The following is an 18,355-nucleotide window of genomic DNA, read 5'->3' as shown; positions in this document are numbered from 1 at the left end:
TTGCAGTATGTGCGTATGGGTTATGTAAATAAGCCTAATGATTTGTGTGTGTGCATAGAGCGAAGTTTATTTCATTAAATTAATAAGAGTGTTATAAATTCTGTACTGTACAATGGATTGATGTAATATCCTTATAAACTATTATGTACTGACAGACTGAATGACTAGAACAACCGTGGGTCTTGTTACATTAATGCAGGGAAGGTAGCTGTAATGCGAGTCCGCCACTGCGTGAGCGTTCTGCCCTGGCTTGGAATTGAAGTGCCTTGCGGAGCGAGAGCAGCTCTGGCAGACTAGACTGAGCCGCTCTCATGCCCGGCCCTGTATTATATTAAAAGACATGACGTCCTGGCAAACGCTCTTTGTAGTAGCGTCGTGCATTACAGACGCTATGTTCGGTTCAAGTTTGTAGAGTATGGTAGTTCGATATTCGTCCATGTTCGCTGTGCAAGACAAGGCCTGTCGGGTTTGTTCAACCTTATGTATTATAAAATATTCGATGTCCTCCACTCCGAGCCCTTCATGTTTTAACCGTTTGAGGATTTTAGCAAAGATCTTGCGATTAGTTCTTCATATAAAATAAGACGAAGTTTGTAATGGCTTCGTTGCCATTTTCATGTTCGAGCTTTCAGGACATTATTCTGTACCCCACAAATTTCATATTTTTCGCAAAAATGTAACTTCAATCCTAAAATCTGCTCTGCCAGGATCAAACATAAAGCAGTTGAAATTTTATTTCACTCCTTCTAAAAGCATTTTATTTCATGTCTATGTTAATCCTTTTATGTTACAGGATATATTTAATGTTATAATATTAAGGCAGAATAGTGCATTATGCAACGAGCCTATAATGGTAGTAATTAAGACGCGAGTATGTTTATGAAACGAGCGCAAGCGAGTTTCATAATTTTCATACGAGTGTCTTAATTACCATTATAGACAAGTTTCATTCGACTTTTTATGCTCGACCATATTTCTAACTTGAAATTATTCATAAGTATTCATATTACTCTTATCTGACTGGGGAGCGGAAGTGACCTTGTGCAATCTCGTAAATTGTGAGATGTGCGCAGACGCGAAAGTATTGATTTTTTCCGAGGAACAAATGTCATTGACCTTGATATAATCTAGAGAGTAAAAGGAACATTAATCTTGATATAACCTGGAAATTGATTTAGACATTGAAATCGAGATCACAAATTAAATTTATTTGAATATTATTTACAATTAACGCTAATTATTATAGTAACAGAATACAACCTTCTGCGACAGTATTGGATTTCCAGCCTCCGTGACGTTTCTCTAGTTGTCTTTCGATTGCATATCCGAGAATAATTGATACTTGCGCTTTCATATTTCTAAAATGGTGCTTTCTGATTGGTTGAAAACCTGAACTTTAATGAATAGGTGTACTTTAATGAGGTCCATTAAAGGGCTACTACCAGGTGTATAAATACCTATATTTCGGCATGGTCGAGCATAAATGTTTATTTATTCATTCATTTATTTAGTGTTCTGCCCAAGGGCAGGTCTTACACTGCAAACCCAGCTTTCTCCAGTCTTTCCCATTTTCTGCCTTCCTCTTTGTTTCCTCATATGATCCATATATCTTAATGTCGTCTATCATCTGATATCTTCTTCTACCCCATACTCTTCTCCCGTTTACTATTCAGTTTATTTTGAGTAAATTATTAATATGTGGCGCTTCATAGCACATTATGTAAGGACTCTTTACTTAAAACGCTAAGGAGAAGATTAAATAAATATTATCTTTGAGTCCTTCTTTACCACATATAAATCATAGTTTCACATTGCTTTCTAATATAGCTACGATTGATATTTTCAATAATATTGAATTATATTATATTTTAACCCTTATGAAAGTATCCTTCAACAAATTCAGCCATGAAACTAAACTATTCTTATTTTTCAGAACACAAGTATCGTCATTTTCGCTACTAAGTTTATTGTAATAAAGAAACAAAACACCATTGCTGCTGTTATTTCAGGAGTACCTCATATATAGTTACTTTGGGTGCTGTTAATTACTATGAGCCTGAAGAAGGTTCTGCAATTGTCTCTTCAGCAACCAGTATCAAACATGAGGATTACGGGAACGGCAATGACATTGGTCTTGTGAAAATCAGTGTGAATTATAATAGTAAGTATATTAATTCTTAGATTATAACACATGTATAACATAAACCAATGTAAATAAGTCTTGATTTTAAGAGAAACACTCATAATGAATAAATCGGAAGAAAAAAACTTGAGGGAGGAAAGTAATTTTAACTGGAGAATCTATAAACATACATTTAGAAAGAGTATTACTGTAATATTCTACAATATTGCATTCGATAGATATTGGAGAAAAAATGGGGACTATAAGGGTACAGTAGGCCTACATACGTTTTCATAGATTTCAATAAGACATATGAATCGGTTAAGAGAGAAGTTTTTTTTATGACTATTACACTCTTACTACGTCATACTACTTTTGACCAATAAAACTGTACGAAAGGACGTATTTCAATCAATCATGGCTGCTTATCGCACAATTTTATCGCGTCCCTAGCATTTGTTTCTTTGTTTGCCAACATTTGAAACTGCGCTGGTCTGGACGTCAAAAAAAAATACATATATAATTACAAACCACTCCAGTCGATGCACAGCAGTTTCAAATATGACTCGCATTGGCATTCGAGAACAGGAATTCATAAAAATCACTGATCATACCTATGCATCTTCTGAAATCCTATTTACAAATAAATGAAGAGCACCATTCGGAAATCCTGAATAAGTTGAGGAATACACCATGCAGGCCTACATCAACGAGTTCCACTTCTATTACGCACACGTCCAATGTAACATCAATTGGACCACCAACCACACTCAAATTTGAAAATTGTACATTCAATAATTATTCCTTTTAAAATTATTCATGTTTATTTTTTATGTCATCGTCATTAATTAAAACTTTTCTAACACTTGTGTATATTATTTAGGTTATGTTATAGCTTCTGCTATATGATATTATGGATTGTCACGCATCAGAGATTGTTTAATATTAAGATTTATTGAAAATCATCTGTCAAGTGACGTTGATTACTGGGATTCGGATAATTGAAGTGGAATGCAACTGTTTTAATAAAAATGAAACTGAATCAACAAAGCCTTCTTGACTATTAACATATAGATCGATTACTTCTCGTCGAGAAGGCATTGCTAGTAATCATAACTCACTACTGCCATCTAGCATGCATCTAGCGTAATATTTGTAATGTTGAGATGGTACAATAATACATTTGAAGACAGTTGTATTTTCGTAAGTCAATTAATATTTTATTGTATTGGAGTACTTCGTTACTTCTAATCTTTATATACTTTCTTCTAATCGTGTAATAGTCAATTAAATCCCACTCGAGTTTTGATTTTCTCTAGATAAATCAAAACGTCTAGTGAGATTACTGTTGATAATCTTATTGAATTCAGTATTCCCAAGAAACTGGTCCGATTAATTATAATGTGTCTCTGTGAAACGTACAGCAGAGTCCGTACAGGTCAGTTTCTGTCGGATGCTTTTCCAATTCACTCCGGGCTAAAGAAAGGAAATGCACTATCACCTTCACTTCTTAACTTTGCTCTAGGGAAGTGGTCGTCTACACTCGTTGAAATGGATAAGGGGTAAGCAATACAACGTAATATACCCTGTAGTCCAGCAGGAAGACGGAGAGAGCATACCAGCCAGGAGCTACGAATGCAACACAGTACAGTCTTTTCTCTGTGGGTAAGAGACGCAAGCCCGAGGGTGCACAAAGCTGATGACCGCTCCTCTAGGGTATGCCATTAGGAAAGTCCAGTATAACAGAGAGGGTGTGGAACTGAACGGGTTACAACAGCTGCTTGTCTATGCGGATGAAGTGAATATGTTAGGAGAAAATCCATAAACGATTAGGGAAAACACGGGAATTTTACTTGAAGCAAAGTAAATAGATAGATTAGGAAGTAAATCCCGAAAAGAGAAAGTATATGATTATGTCTCGTGACCAGAATATTGTACGAAATGGAAATATAAAAACTGGAAATTTACTGTTTGAAGACGTGGAAAAATTCAAATATTGGAGCAACAGTAACGAAAATAAATGACACTCGGAAGGAAATTAAAAGCAGAATAAATATGGGAAATAGGCCTATCTGTTACTATTCGCATGAGAAGCTTTTATCATCCAGCATGGTCTCAAAAATCCTGAAGGTTAGAATTTATAAAACAGTTATATTACCGGTTGGTTTGTATGGTTGTGAAACTTGGGCTCTCACTTTGAGAGAGGAACATAGGTTAAGGGTTCTTGAGAATAAGGTGCTCCGGAAAATATTTGGGGCTAAGACGGATGATGTTACAGGAGAATGGAGAAAGTTACACAACGCAGAACTACACGCATTGTATTCTTCACTTGACATAATTAGGAACATTAAATCCAGACGTTTGAGATGGGCGGGCATGTAACACGTATGGGCGAATCAAGAAATACATACGTATAGTGAGTTAGTTAGGAGACCGGAGGGAAAAAGACCTTTGAGGAGATCGAGACGTAGATGAAAGGATATCATTAAAATGAATTTGAGGAAGGTGGGATATGATGGTAGAGACTGGATTAATCTTGCTCAGGATAGGGACCGATGACGGATTTATGCGAGGGCGGCAATGAACTTCCGGGTTCCTTAAAAGCCGCAAGTGAGTATTACTGCAATATTAATGAAAACAAACATAACACTCATACAAGGATTACAAACAGTACCAACACTGTTTAAGCAATGAGAAATCTATTGTTGATTACAATAAATTTCATTCGAGATTGTTTTATCAGTGTTCTTATCGAATATGTTTACTATATTCGATCACCGCCTGCTCGAAAGTATCCGATGGCTGCTTATACTGCCTGCTCATTTAATGGTCCAACATGTAACATGAATAGGAAAAAAATTCCGCTATATGGTAGCTCCTTAATTGCCAAGGAAGTCGCTTGTGGATACAGGTCCTATGCTTTTTGTTTATATTATGTGATTATAATATTACTTTGTTTCGCGACTATAATAGCTTCATTAAGGCATTATATTCTTTGGTCTTAAAAAAAGAGGAAATACAATAAGACATACATAATTTACAATCTGAAAGCCAATGAGTTGCTCAGTTACAGTAGATCCTACGTCACAGTATTAAAAATAGTTTTCAAGTTAAAATTACAACTATTAGTAATATATTTTGTGAAACTTGTAAAATTATTTAATAATTTTTGTTCTTAAAAAACTACAGGAGACTATGATCTTTTGATATGCTAACAGATTTTGTTGACTTACAAAAAATATATGAACGTTTCAAATAGGGACTTTCGAAAATAAGCAATTCAATAAAAATATGAACTAATGCCCCAGGAAATTACAGTTTCAGTACTTCTTTCCGAGAAAGGGGTTTCTCTTAACAAGAAAACCGGAAAACTTTTTCTGTGTGAAACTTTCCTACATTACTATGTAGAAGTTTTACGAATTTATGCACAAGAGTTTCTGACACACGTTTCTAATGTTTGTAATACACTTCAATATGTCGCACTGGTACAAAGTAGACAGAACATTTTTATATAGCTTGTAGCATATAAATACAGATGGGCTAGTTGCTGCTGCACCTACCGTTGGAATTTGGAAATACGCTGTATCAGTCAAAGCATTGTTAAATGGTCTTATGAGCAGGCAGTATAATCAGCCAGCGGATGCGTGGATGCAATCCATTAGGCGGCGCATTCGATTAAATCACGTATACCCGTATCCTTTTATTACATAGAGCAGAGAAATTGCACAAATCATTTTATTAATTATGTGGCACATTTTTTTCTGTTTGCTGAAATTTTAATTTAAAACATCAGATAATATAGAGATTGCCTTAAATATCTGTGTAATCTTTTCAGACTACATCAGCCCTATCCGTCTGCCCTCACGGGCTGATCAATTTAACACTTTTGCTGGTGAAAGTGCTCGCATTAGTGGATGGGGAAAAACTTCTGATGGTAAGCATAACATTTCTACTATTTTCTGGTAGTGCTACTTGAATTTAAAATAGTACATTACGCTTAAGACTTATATCTATAGTCAAACAAAAGAATGTAACACGAATAGAAATAACATTTACTTGTCTCCCTTAAAAATTAATGACGTTATGTTCACAAACCTTTAGCACAAACCTCTTCAAAAATATTTCTCCTATTGCTGTAATGACATCAGCTCCATGTTTTTGCGGATCACGTGACTATGTTAGGAGAAAATCCATAAACAATTAGGGAAAACATGGGAATTTTGCTTGAAACCAGTAAAGAGATCGGTTTGGAAGTAAATCCCGAAAAGAAAAAGTATATGATTATGTCTCATGACCAGAATATTGTACGAAATGGAAGTATAAAAATAGGAAATTTATCCTTTGAAGAGGTGGAAAAATTCAAATATATTGGAGCAACAGTAACAAATATAAATGATACTCGGGAGTAAATTAAACGCAGAATAAATATGGGAAATACGTGTTATTATTCGGTTGGGAAGCTTTTGTCATCCAGTCTGCTTTCAAAAAAGCTGAAAGTTAGAATTTATAAAACAGTTATATTACCGGTTGTTCTGTATGGTTGTGAAACTTGGACTCTCACTTTGAGAGAGGAACATAGGTTAAGGGTGTTTGAGAATAAGGTCCTTAGAAAAATATTTGGGGCTAAGGGGGATGAAGTTACAGGAGAATGGAGAAAATTACATAACACAGAACTGCATGCATTTTATTCTTCACCTGGCATAATTAGTAACTTTAAATTCAGACATTTGATGTGGGCAGGGCATGTAGCACGTATGGACGAATCCAGAAATGCATATAGAGTGTTACTTGGGAGGCCGGAGGGAAAAACACCTTTGGGGAGGCCGAGACGTAGATGGAAGGATAATATTAAAATGGATTTGAGAGAGGTGGGATATGATGGTAGAGACTGGATTAATCTTGCACAGGTTAGGGACCAATCGCGGGCTTATGTGAGGGCAACAATGAACCTCCGGGTTCCTTAAAAGTCATAATATATAATGCTGTAATGAAAACGACCACACAATAGCCTACTTTTCAATAGGTTTCAATTACGTACTTATTCAATACTTAAATGTAATACGTTCATTGTTCAACGAAATGTAAGGTTTGACTGGAGCACTAGCATTATGCTCCTGTAACTTTCATATGTTGTTTGGTATGAGCTTTCGTTATACATAACAATATTTTATCCAAATCTAAACCATAATGCAAAGGGACGGAAACATATATTGGTCGGCCGTGTTTTTAACAGAGTACAAAACGATACAAAGTTTGACATAAATTCAACATGCATATAGAAACCAGTAATAAAAATGAAACTAATCCTGGCGTTATGATATACAAGAACATGAACCGAAATGAAGATTTAGAATGATAACAACCTTGAAATTATACATGTAAATGTTTGTTGATTGAAATATATATTCACGTAAACAGATTTCAACATTATACACATGCATTCTGTATCTCTTTTGTAGCCGCTTAGTAGTTATTTAGCCTGTCAAGAAAATTTTCTGTGTCGATCCCCGTTCGTGATTACTTTCTCTTATTATTAGCCTAATACATATTTCATATTTTAACCTGCGTTATGCAGAATTGTATGTTTCGTAAATAAATTCGAGAAAAGTCACGTATGTATTATGTTATATACTGACAGTCTTACTAATAAACCGTGTATAGTTTTTATACTAGACTTATGCAGAGTTGAGACAGAAAACTTTACTAATAAACCATGCAGAAGCGATGGACGTATAAACAGCCTGTAACTATACAATGGGAATTCCTTTGCAGTAGTTATATACACGAAACCCCTTGTTTAAGCGTTGTATATAGAGAAAAAATGGCCGCCCCTCTAACAGCTGTTCGTATCGACTGTCATTTTATGATGATGGTTGCCTAGTAACCAAAGAAGAACAAACCAAAGAGCACAGAATAATTAGAATAATATTACTGTAGCTTGTACTCTTTGACCAAAATATAGTATGGTAATCGATTAGAGCCAGTTGTACTATCGATACTTAACACGCCATACTAGAGCCCTCTACCGGATGCAATAGAGAACCTCAGATATTCTATTATCTTTCGTAACGAAGTAATGACGAAACTATGACGTAGCTGTGCAACAGTTGTACTGTTATAAGCGACGTATATAGTGATTATTAGTAAGGAATTTACACACCACGTATAAATGAGCTACTCATTGTATAAGTATAAGATAGTTAAAGGTCTGTATATAGAGTTTTTATTAGTAAGACCGTGAATGAATAACGGGAATAAGGATAAATTATTTAACATGTCCGAGTTATACAGGGACATCATTTAATTTTTACTTCAATTTTTATTGTACCTGAGTTTTTTAATGTACTTCACTCCCACTCCTTCTACTAATGAAGTTCCAACTGTTCTCCAGACAGAATCAAGGCCGCGTATAGTAAGCAGCACTGAGTTAGTGAGTATAGTACGTTCCAGAAATATGTTCGCGTTTTCCAGTGACGAAAGAGCTTTCAATATTGAACCATATTTTCGCACAGGTACTGTTCGTTTGCCTACGTCGCATCCCGATTTCCCCCACCTGCTTCTGCACGCCCCTCTGTAAAAGCTGGGCTGTGTTAGCTCTTTTCTGAAAATATTAATTTCTGTTAGGAATTGGACGTTTACGTAATATTATACAACTGTTTAAAATAACTTAAGTGAAAGGGCCTCGTTGAGTAATTAACTGTCCGTGATTTCTACGATCCTGCGGCATAACCACTTGGACGGACAGTAGATAGAATGTCTGAGTAATTTTATCTTTGAGGGTCCGGAAGAAGTGAAGATTGAATTTACAGTACGTAAGGTACTCTTTTATAGAGTAGGTACAGAATTATTTCAACATGAGTTACTAGTACGAAGGACGAAACTGGCAATTGGAATTAGATGCATTAGTATATAGTGCAATAATATGCACAAAAGAACTGAAGCCTGTATCGAAATGAACGGCCACCATTTTCAAATATGAGTTTAAATATCCATATTATGATTATTTTTCAATTTAACTTCATTCTCTAAATTGTATGCTAATGTCCTGTAGACAGTATAATATACACTGCATAATGAATACGTTCGCATGGATAACTCAGTTCGTGAGTAAAAACACTTATTGTTAATATAGTACTGCATTTTGATTAAACAAAAACCTAATGAAAATTATCGAACTCAAAATCGCGATATTTCCTAATTTACGTAAATGGATGAAGTACTTTTCTTCCTTCCTATACCTAGTAAAGTGATTTGTTTGTATTTTACGCCAGTATCATCGAACTCCAGCCGTGGAAGTGGGTAGCGAACGGTGTTTCCGGTTCTCTAAAGTTATAGCCAGGTTAATATTGAAATGTTAGTAAAAATAAATTGATGTCCCTGTATAAACATCTATAAATTCAGTAATACTGTAGTTCACAAATCTAGCTAATTTGTCCTCTTTAAATTAAATATTGTGTACGGTATTTCCTCGGTTCTACAACTGGAATTATTCATAATGTTAATAATAAGAAAACGTTAACAATGAAATAGGAAATAAAATAATTTAAAACAAAAATTGTGTACGAAGAGGTTGTGTAAATTTAATTGCCGAAATTGTTAAGCAATTTTTATAACTTTATGAATGAAACACTAATTGTAACTTATCATTTTTTTTTATCTTCATGGCGTTTGGATGTCGAAAACGCAAGAGGCTATAGGCCTAATTTCTAAACTCGCAACTTGGGAATACATTACAAGGTGAAGATAGAATCTTTCGGTAAAAGAAGCCCTGACAACGGTTATCATTGTAGATTAAAGTAAAATTTTTATGGTCACTGCAAAATAATTTAAATTCTTCATTTGATTGCATCACAGTCTACTATATAGAGTCACGAAGCTTGGGGTGATTTTTTGCAAATCTCGCGGTAGTTGCTAGCCGCTTGGAGCGCTGTGAGTACTAGGAACAATAGACTATGCAACAGCCATCGTGATCTAATACAGGCCGTAAGGCAGACCATGTAACTCGCTTAACCCGATCACGAAGGGCGGCGTTTCAATCATATAAATTAATTGGAATGCATAAACAGTAACATATGTTTCTCTAAATGTAGTGTAATTCCATTAATAAAATTTAAAACAATGACTATGAGACACTTCAGACATAATTTACTTGCGAGTTAAGATGTAATATTATTTATGTTGTGAAAATTACGTTGTTCGTATGTGTAATACCTGCCTTTATTTCGATTAAATATTGCGAAATTCTTGTACATTCATTCATGCACGATTCAATAATTTTCAATTGCGCCGCACGGATATTTATATATGTTGAAATTATAGGTTATGTTTACTGTACCAGTTGCCCCTTTCTGTTTAAATTGCGTGATCTCCAATGCCTTGCCATTAATTAGAAAATTATAGGTTATGTTTACTATATTTAACTTATATTCCTAAATTCGCAATCATACATTATAATTAAGCATAATGTCACGCATGATACCCCGGACATTCAATTTGTCTGTATTTTAATACTACAATTGAGTACTGAATTATTGCATTTATCTACTACTTAAGAGATGAAGTAACACAATTGTACATACACTAATTTCATAGGAGTGGTATGGTAAATGTTTTGTCTAAAATTAAGGAGGGTAGATGTGCTAAATTGAAATCCCAAAATAAATTCTTTTTCATTAAACCTCAAAATAGCTTCCATTCTAAACTTGAAATGTTGACGCGAACAGATTATGTTAACATGTACAATTCTCTTCACATTAAAATAACACAGTTTTGTAATTATTTCTGCAACATATTATGCAACAAGAAGTAAACGGAACTTATAACACATTACACTAAATAGAGCTTAGCAATGATAAGCAATAAAGTTATAATATAATATTTCACTGAGCTCCATACACTGAAATAGAAAACCCGAACAAACATTACGGCCTGGTCTACATCGAAAAGGCATTGACTGTGCCGTATTTCACATTTTCGTGAAAAGTTCGTTATCGGTTGTAATAACTGTAAATGGCTAAAATACAATAATTTGAATAATAATATGGGACAAGGAGATGTTTGTAGTACTACAAATTGTAAGAAACATAAGTTAGAGTTATTCTTACAAAGATCCAGGAAGGTGAGTATATAGAATATAATATATATATTTTATGAAAATAATATATAAACTTTATGTATTTCATATTTAAATAGTGGAAGGAAGGTGTTAATTTTTTCAAAAGAACAGGATATCAAAAATACAATACATTTTATGGTCTGCTAGGGAAAGAGTCTGTGATGAGGCGATAGTAGTGATCCTGGTGGTGAGCAACTATCTATGGATGCATATTTCAACTGTCTATGTTTGCATATTTAGTAAGTATTAAGCTTCGTGACTGTATATACTAGATTGTGATTGTACCATCATTTAAGTGTATACAGTGCGTCCCAGCGAGGTTTCTACCAGTTGCAGCCGCGGGGAGCTTGGTTTACCGCACAAAACCAGGTTTTGTCGATACTGGTACGTTACGTCCGCAAATATTAAACGCTCTCACTAGAATAGCGCGCGGCTGGAAAGAATCTCAATGAAATGCTATGTATTGCTTTTCTACAGCTATGGACTTCAATAGCACATGTCCTTCAAAAACTTTATTTCAATCGCTAATTATGTGTCGAATTATAGGATGGGGTAGCTTATTTAAATCCAATTTTAATCCACTTTACTTATTACAGAAGAAAATAATTAAAGTATGTCTTCGTAAACATAGTGATTTTCCATCTCAAAAATTGTATTTAGACTTTAATGTTCTGAAAACAAGACAAATTTATTATATTGTATTAATAAAATTCATACATAAAATGGAAATAATTTTGAATTATTGTATTCTCATAGTTATTAAACAAAAAGTACGTATTCTATAACATTTTTTGAACCAAAACGTAACACTGCTACAGTTTTTAATCATAGTAGTAATTTAGGCCCAAGAATATATAATAAATTTATATTTAAATATTATAATCTTGTGCATTATAATTGTTTTAGTATTAAATTTAAAAAGTTATGTATGGATTTTATAAAAATTGAAAAATTGTAAATTTATATATTCTTATTGTGTAGTAGACATAGGACAAATTGTATTATATACTTCTTAATTTCAATTCAGGAATCCGCCCCTGAGCACGAGTTCTACTCTTTAAGGAGCGAGCTAATGTTTTTCTGTTTATATTATATTTTATGTTGCAATTATTAGCAAAATAAATAGACAGGACAGGACAGGACAGGACAGGACAGACAGACAGACAGACAGACAGACAGACAGACAGACAGACAGACAGACAGACAGACAGACAGACAGACAGACAGACAGACAGACAGACAGACAGACAGACAGATAGATAGATAGATAGATAGATAGATAGATAGATAGATAGATAGATAGATAGATAGATAGATAGATAGATAGATAGATAGATAGATAAAAATAAAAATAAAAACAAATCAAAATCTCTTCTAGCCTAAAAGCAAGTCCTAAACCCATCCCTACTGAAAATCAAAATGAAAATATGATCATAACTATACAATTGAATTTTGATTCCGGAGAATTTACCTTCCCGAAGTGTACTGGAATGTCCTTTCCATTGTAATGTGCTTTCAATTTCTTAAGGGATTAGGTACAGCTTAAAGGTGTAACATTTTGGAAATATTCAACTTTTTTTTTCTTCCATTACTGTATCTTGTACAATAATGAAAATTAGTATGTGTAAAACACCCTCCTTCTGCTATATGATAAACATGTTTTTACGATTAAAAAAAATTATTTATATATATATATTTTTTTTTCCAAAATTCAAACTTCACTGTGCAGTGATGAAGCATTTTCTTCATAACTCAAAAAGTATCCAACATTCTGTGATCAAATTTTTTGTGTGTATTTATGCATGTCATACCTACAATATGATGCAAAATAACTTCTCTACCTTTGATAGATTGTCTGATAAAAAATAAATTCATTTAAAAAAATGGTCAAATATATAACACAAAATAAAAAAAAAAAATATTGTTTATTAAGGAACGTAGTTGAAAGAGCATGATATTGTAAACATGAGTTTCAGCAATAAAATAAAAGAGAGAGAATATGAAAAAAGTTAACAAGTTTGAGTTATGAGGGAAACGTTTCATCACTGCACAGTGAATTTTAAATTTTGAAAAAAAAAAAAAAAAAAAAAATACAAATATTTTTTTGAATCGTAAAAATATTTTTTTCATATAGCAGAAGGAGAGTGTTTTACCAATTTTCATTCATGTACAAGATACAGTAATGGAGGAAAAAAAAATGTTGAATATTTCCAAAAATTTTACTGCTGTAAGCTATACCTAACCCCTTAAAAACAACAGCTCACAGATTTGAGATACAGCGTGTTATTGTAGATTAAAGATTTAAAAAAAGACGAACCTAGTGCGTCCCAGCGAGGTTTCTACCAGTTGCAGCCGCGGGGAGCTTGGTTTACCGCACAAAACCAGGTTTTGTCGATACTGGTACGTTACGTCCGCAAATATTAAACGCTCTCACTAGAATAGCGCGCGGCTGGAAAGAATCTCAATGAAATGCTATGTATTGCTTTTCTACAGCTATGGACTTCAATAGCACATGTCCTTCAAAAACTTTATTTCAATCGCTAATTATGTGTCGAATTATAGGATGGGGTAGCTTATTTAAATCCAATTTTAATCCACTTTACTTATTACAGAAGAAAATAATTAAAGTATGTCTTCGTAAACATAGTGATTTTCCATCTCAAAAATTGTATTTAGACTTTAATGTTCTGAAAACAAGACAAATTTATTATATTGTATTAATAAAATTCATACATAAAATGGAAATAATTTTGAATTATTGTATTCTCATAGTTATTAAACAAAAAGTACGTATTCTATAACATTTTTTGAACCAAAACGTAACACTGCTACAGTTTTTAATCATAGTAGTAATTTAGGCCCAAGAATATATAATAAATTTATATTTAAATATTATAATCTTGTGCATTATAATTGTTTTAGTATTAAATTTAAAAAGTTATGTATGGATTTTATAAAAATTGAAAAATTGTAAATTTATATATTCTTATTGTGTAGTAGACATAGGACAAATTGTATTATATACTTCTTAATTTCAATTCAGGAATCCGCCCCTGAGCACGAGTTCTACTCTTTAAGGAGCGAGCTAATGTTTTTCTGTTTATATTATATTTTATGTTGCAATTATTAGCAAAATAAATAGACAGGACAGGACAGGACAGGACAGGACAGGACAGGACAGGACAGGACAGGACAGACAGACAGACAGACAGACAGACAGACAGACAGACAGACAGACAGACAGACAGACAGACAGACAGACAGACAGACAGACAGACAGACAGACAGATAGATAGATAGATAGATAGATAGATAGATAGATAGATAGATAGATAGATAGATAGATAGATAGATAGATAGATAGATAAAAATAAAAATAAAAACAAATCAAAATCTCTTCTAGCCTCAAAGCAAGTCCTAAACCCATCCCTACTGAAAATCAAAATGAAAATATGATCATAACTATACAATTGAATTTTGATTCCGGAGAATTTACCTTCCCGAAGTGTACTGGAATGTCCTTTCCATTGTAATGTGCTTTCAATTTCTTAAGGGATTAGGTACAGCTTAAAGGTGTAACATTTTGGAAATATTCAACTTTTTTCTTCTTCCATTACTGTATCTTGTACAATAATGAAAATTAGTATGTGTAAAACACCCTCCTTCTGCTATATGATAAACATGTTTTTACGATTAAAAAAAAATTATTTATATATATATATATTTTTTTTTTCCAAAATTCAAACTTCACTGTGCAGTGATGAAGCATTTTCTTCATAACTCAAAAAGTATCCAACATTCTGTGATCAAATTTTTTGTGTGTATTTATGCATGTCATACCTACAATATGATGCAAAATAACTTCTCTACCTTTGATAGATTGTCTGATAAAAAATAAATTCATTTAAAAAAATGGTCAAATATATAACACAAAATAAAAAAAAAAAATATTGTTTATTAAGGAACGTAGTTGAAAGAGCATGATATTGTAAACATGAGTTTCAGCAATAAAATAAAAGAGAGAGAATATGAAAAAGTTAACAAGTTTGAGTTATGAGGGAAACGTTTCATCACTGCACAGTGAATTTTAAATTTTGAAAAAAAAAAAAAAAAAAAATACAAATATTTTTTTGAATCGTAAAAATATTTTTTTCATATAGCAGAAGGAGAGTGTTTTACCAATTTTCATTCATGTACAAGATACAGTAATGGAGGAAAAAAAAATGTTGAATATTTCCAAAAATTTTACTGCTGTAAGCTATACCTAACCCCTTAAAAACAACAGCTCACAGATTTGAGATACAGCGTGTTATTGTAGATTAAAGATTTAAAAAAAGACGAACCTTATATATATATATATATATATATATATATATGTTCCTGCTTTGCAAGATTTTCTGCTAGAGGATAAAATATTAGTTAACTGTTCAATTACGTCAACATAATAATAATAATAATAATAATAATAATAATAATAATAATAATAATAATAATAATAATAATAATAATGTAATATGATATAGATATGGCCCTGATTATAGAGATGTAATTAGGTGGAAGCAGAAACGATCATTGCTAAATATTCAAAATTATTTGATTTTATAGGGAAAATGAAGGAGGAATATCATATTTCTCTAAGGTCAGGCATGGAACTACATGTCATTAATTCCCCAAGATGTATTCCTCTTCCATTCAGAGACAAAGTTAAATAAGAGCTAGATGGTATGGCAAAAGAAGGAATAATTCTATGGTGTTCGGGTAAAGGGGTATAAGTCATTTTTTTTGTCCAGGTGGAATTTTGTTCCCCAGATGAACACACAAGTTAAATTATATTCTAGACATCACAATAACAAAAGTAGACAACAAACACACATTCAAAGTATACAGAAAACCCACAACAACAACACACATACACATACACAACACATCCAACCACCCCACACAACACAAACAAGCTGCATTTCGAACAATGGTACACAGACTACTCAACATACCAATGAACCAACAGGATTACAACGAAGAACTAAACACAATCAAATACATATCACAAGAAAACGGATACAATCCTAACATAATAGACAACATAATACGTAAGACAAAACAAAACCACAAAAAACAGAAGAATATAACACAAACACAAGAACACAAAAAATACATCACGAAAACAAAAACACACATAAAATTGCAACCTCATTCAAGAAATTAAATTACTACATCGCATACAGAACAAATAACACTCTACAAAAACATCTCAACACACAAATAACACAAACAAACAAATACAACCACACAGGCGTATACAAACTCAAATGTAACACCTGCAACAACTTCTACATAGGACAGACAGGCAGATCATTTCAAACACGTTACAAAGAACACATCACAGCCATAACAAAATTACAAAACACCTCCACATATACAGAACACATCACAAATGCCAACCATACCTACAGAGACATCAACACAGAATACTGCACATCCAACCAAAAAGCCAGAAACTCAACACACTAGAACAATATGAAATATACAGACACATGAAAACACACCCCAACGATATTCTCAACACACAACTCAATTTCAAAACACATACACTCGTTGACTCTACACTACGAACGCACCATCACAGGAAACAAGAGGCGCCAAGATCAACAAGATCAGTTCTGAAGATGACCCAAAATAGGTCGAAACATGTTAACAAGGTACGTTAAAATTTAACACAAGAAAGTTCTTATCTTACATATTCCGAAGTGATACAGTGTTAAAAGTTGAGTAATCAAGATGTGTAATTATAGAAATTGGTGTACAAAAATCAAAGAATACTAGCAGTTGATGTGTTTTATTTCTATAGAAAATTATTTGTAATAACGGTTCCAAGTTTAATTTTCATTTATCTCCGAACTCATTTTTATGACTTATCTCCCTTTACCCAAACACCACAGAATCGAAGAATTTAAAAAATGAATAGAATGGGTTGCCGGAATGGTGGTAGTCACTAAATCTATATAGAAAAATATATGTTACTAATTTTTATGGATTTTTATTAGTTTTTTTACGACGCTTTATCAACAGCTTAGGTTATTTAGCGTCTGAATGAGATGGTGATAATGTCGGTGACATGAGTCCGGAGTCCAGCACCGAAAGTTACCCAGCATTTGCTCTAATTTTTATAAATAACGTTTCATAATATAGTACAAATTTTAAGCATTATGCAAATATGATACGACTACTTACATATTTTCCAAATATGACGTTAGTCTACAGATTTATACAAGCTTAATCTTTTTATTATACTCCATTTCTGCATATAAGATAGAAGTAAAGATCGAGTGGTTGAATCGATATAAATACACTGAAGTTATTCAAGCATTCTCCCCTGTTTAAATAGGGACAATTCTATTTTTGGATAACATCTTATAAACACAGTTTTACTAAAAACTGTATTTTAAACTTTAAATTGCACTGATGGTGATTTGCATATAAATCACTAGTACGTCCAGTAATGGAATATGGTGCTGCATGTTGGGATCCTTACAGATTAGAACATATTAAGACACTGGAAAAGATTCAAAAACGGGCTCTTAAGTGTTGTTGGAAAAATTCACCATTAAAATGGGACACACTCACGGACAGGAGAACGCGAATTGGATTATGCGCACTGTTCAAAACATACAGAGATGAGCCTGCCTGGAAAGAAATAAAAAATAGGTTGCAGCCGCCAAATTACTCTTCAAGGAACGACCACTCATATAAATTGAGGGAAAGAAGGCAGAGGACGGACACTGGAAAGTTTTCTTTTCTCAATCGTACTATCAGGGACTGGAATGCTTTACCTGCAGACTTACTAAAGGCTTTACCAACAACCAAAAATGTATTTAAAAATAGGCTTAAGGACCTTACTAATAGACGGTAATTATACACAGTACTTAAAGGGTGTAAATGATATGTTGTTATTGAAGTGTTGTATCAGTGAAGAATTATGTTGTGTCAGTGAAGTGTGTTGTATCAGTGAAGAAGTATGTCGTGTCAGTGAAGTGTGCTGTGTAAGTGAAACGTGTTCCTGTCAGTGAAGCTGTATAGGTTATAGTGGCAGTGCAAAGTATTTGAACAGTGAAATGTTT

At 33.1% G+C, this 18,355-nt stretch overlaps 1 protein-coding gene across 3 annotated transcripts in view; it reads left to right on the top strand.

Moving 5' to 3' along the window:
* Positions 1 to 18,355, top strand: part of LOC138704585 (brachyurin-like) — a 103,641-nt gene that overhangs the window by 42,401 nt on the left and 42,885 nt on the right. The window contains exons 4-5 of one of the 3 annotated variants that reach the window (XM_069832634.1): positions 2,010 to 2,161; positions 5,958 to 6,056. The exons of the other annotated variants lie outside the window; for them this stretch is intronic. Coding sequence (XP_069688735.1) covers positions 2,010 to 2,161; positions 5,958 to 6,056 — 251 coding nt within the window. The remainder of the gene's footprint in view (positions 1 to 2,009; positions 2,162 to 5,957; positions 6,057 to 18,355) is intronic. 3 annotated transcript variants of the gene reach the window in all.

The sequence above is a fragment of the Periplaneta americana genome, chromosome 8, assembly GCF_040183065.1.
Source record: "Periplaneta americana isolate PAMFEO1 chromosome 8, P.americana_PAMFEO1_priV1, whole genome shotgun sequence".
In the NCBI taxonomy this organism is placed as follows: Eukaryota; Metazoa; Arthropoda; class Insecta; order Blattodea; family Blattidae; genus Periplaneta; species Periplaneta americana.
Note: the sequence above shows the minus strand (reverse complement) of the source record. Positions and strands in the feature narration are given on the sequence as shown.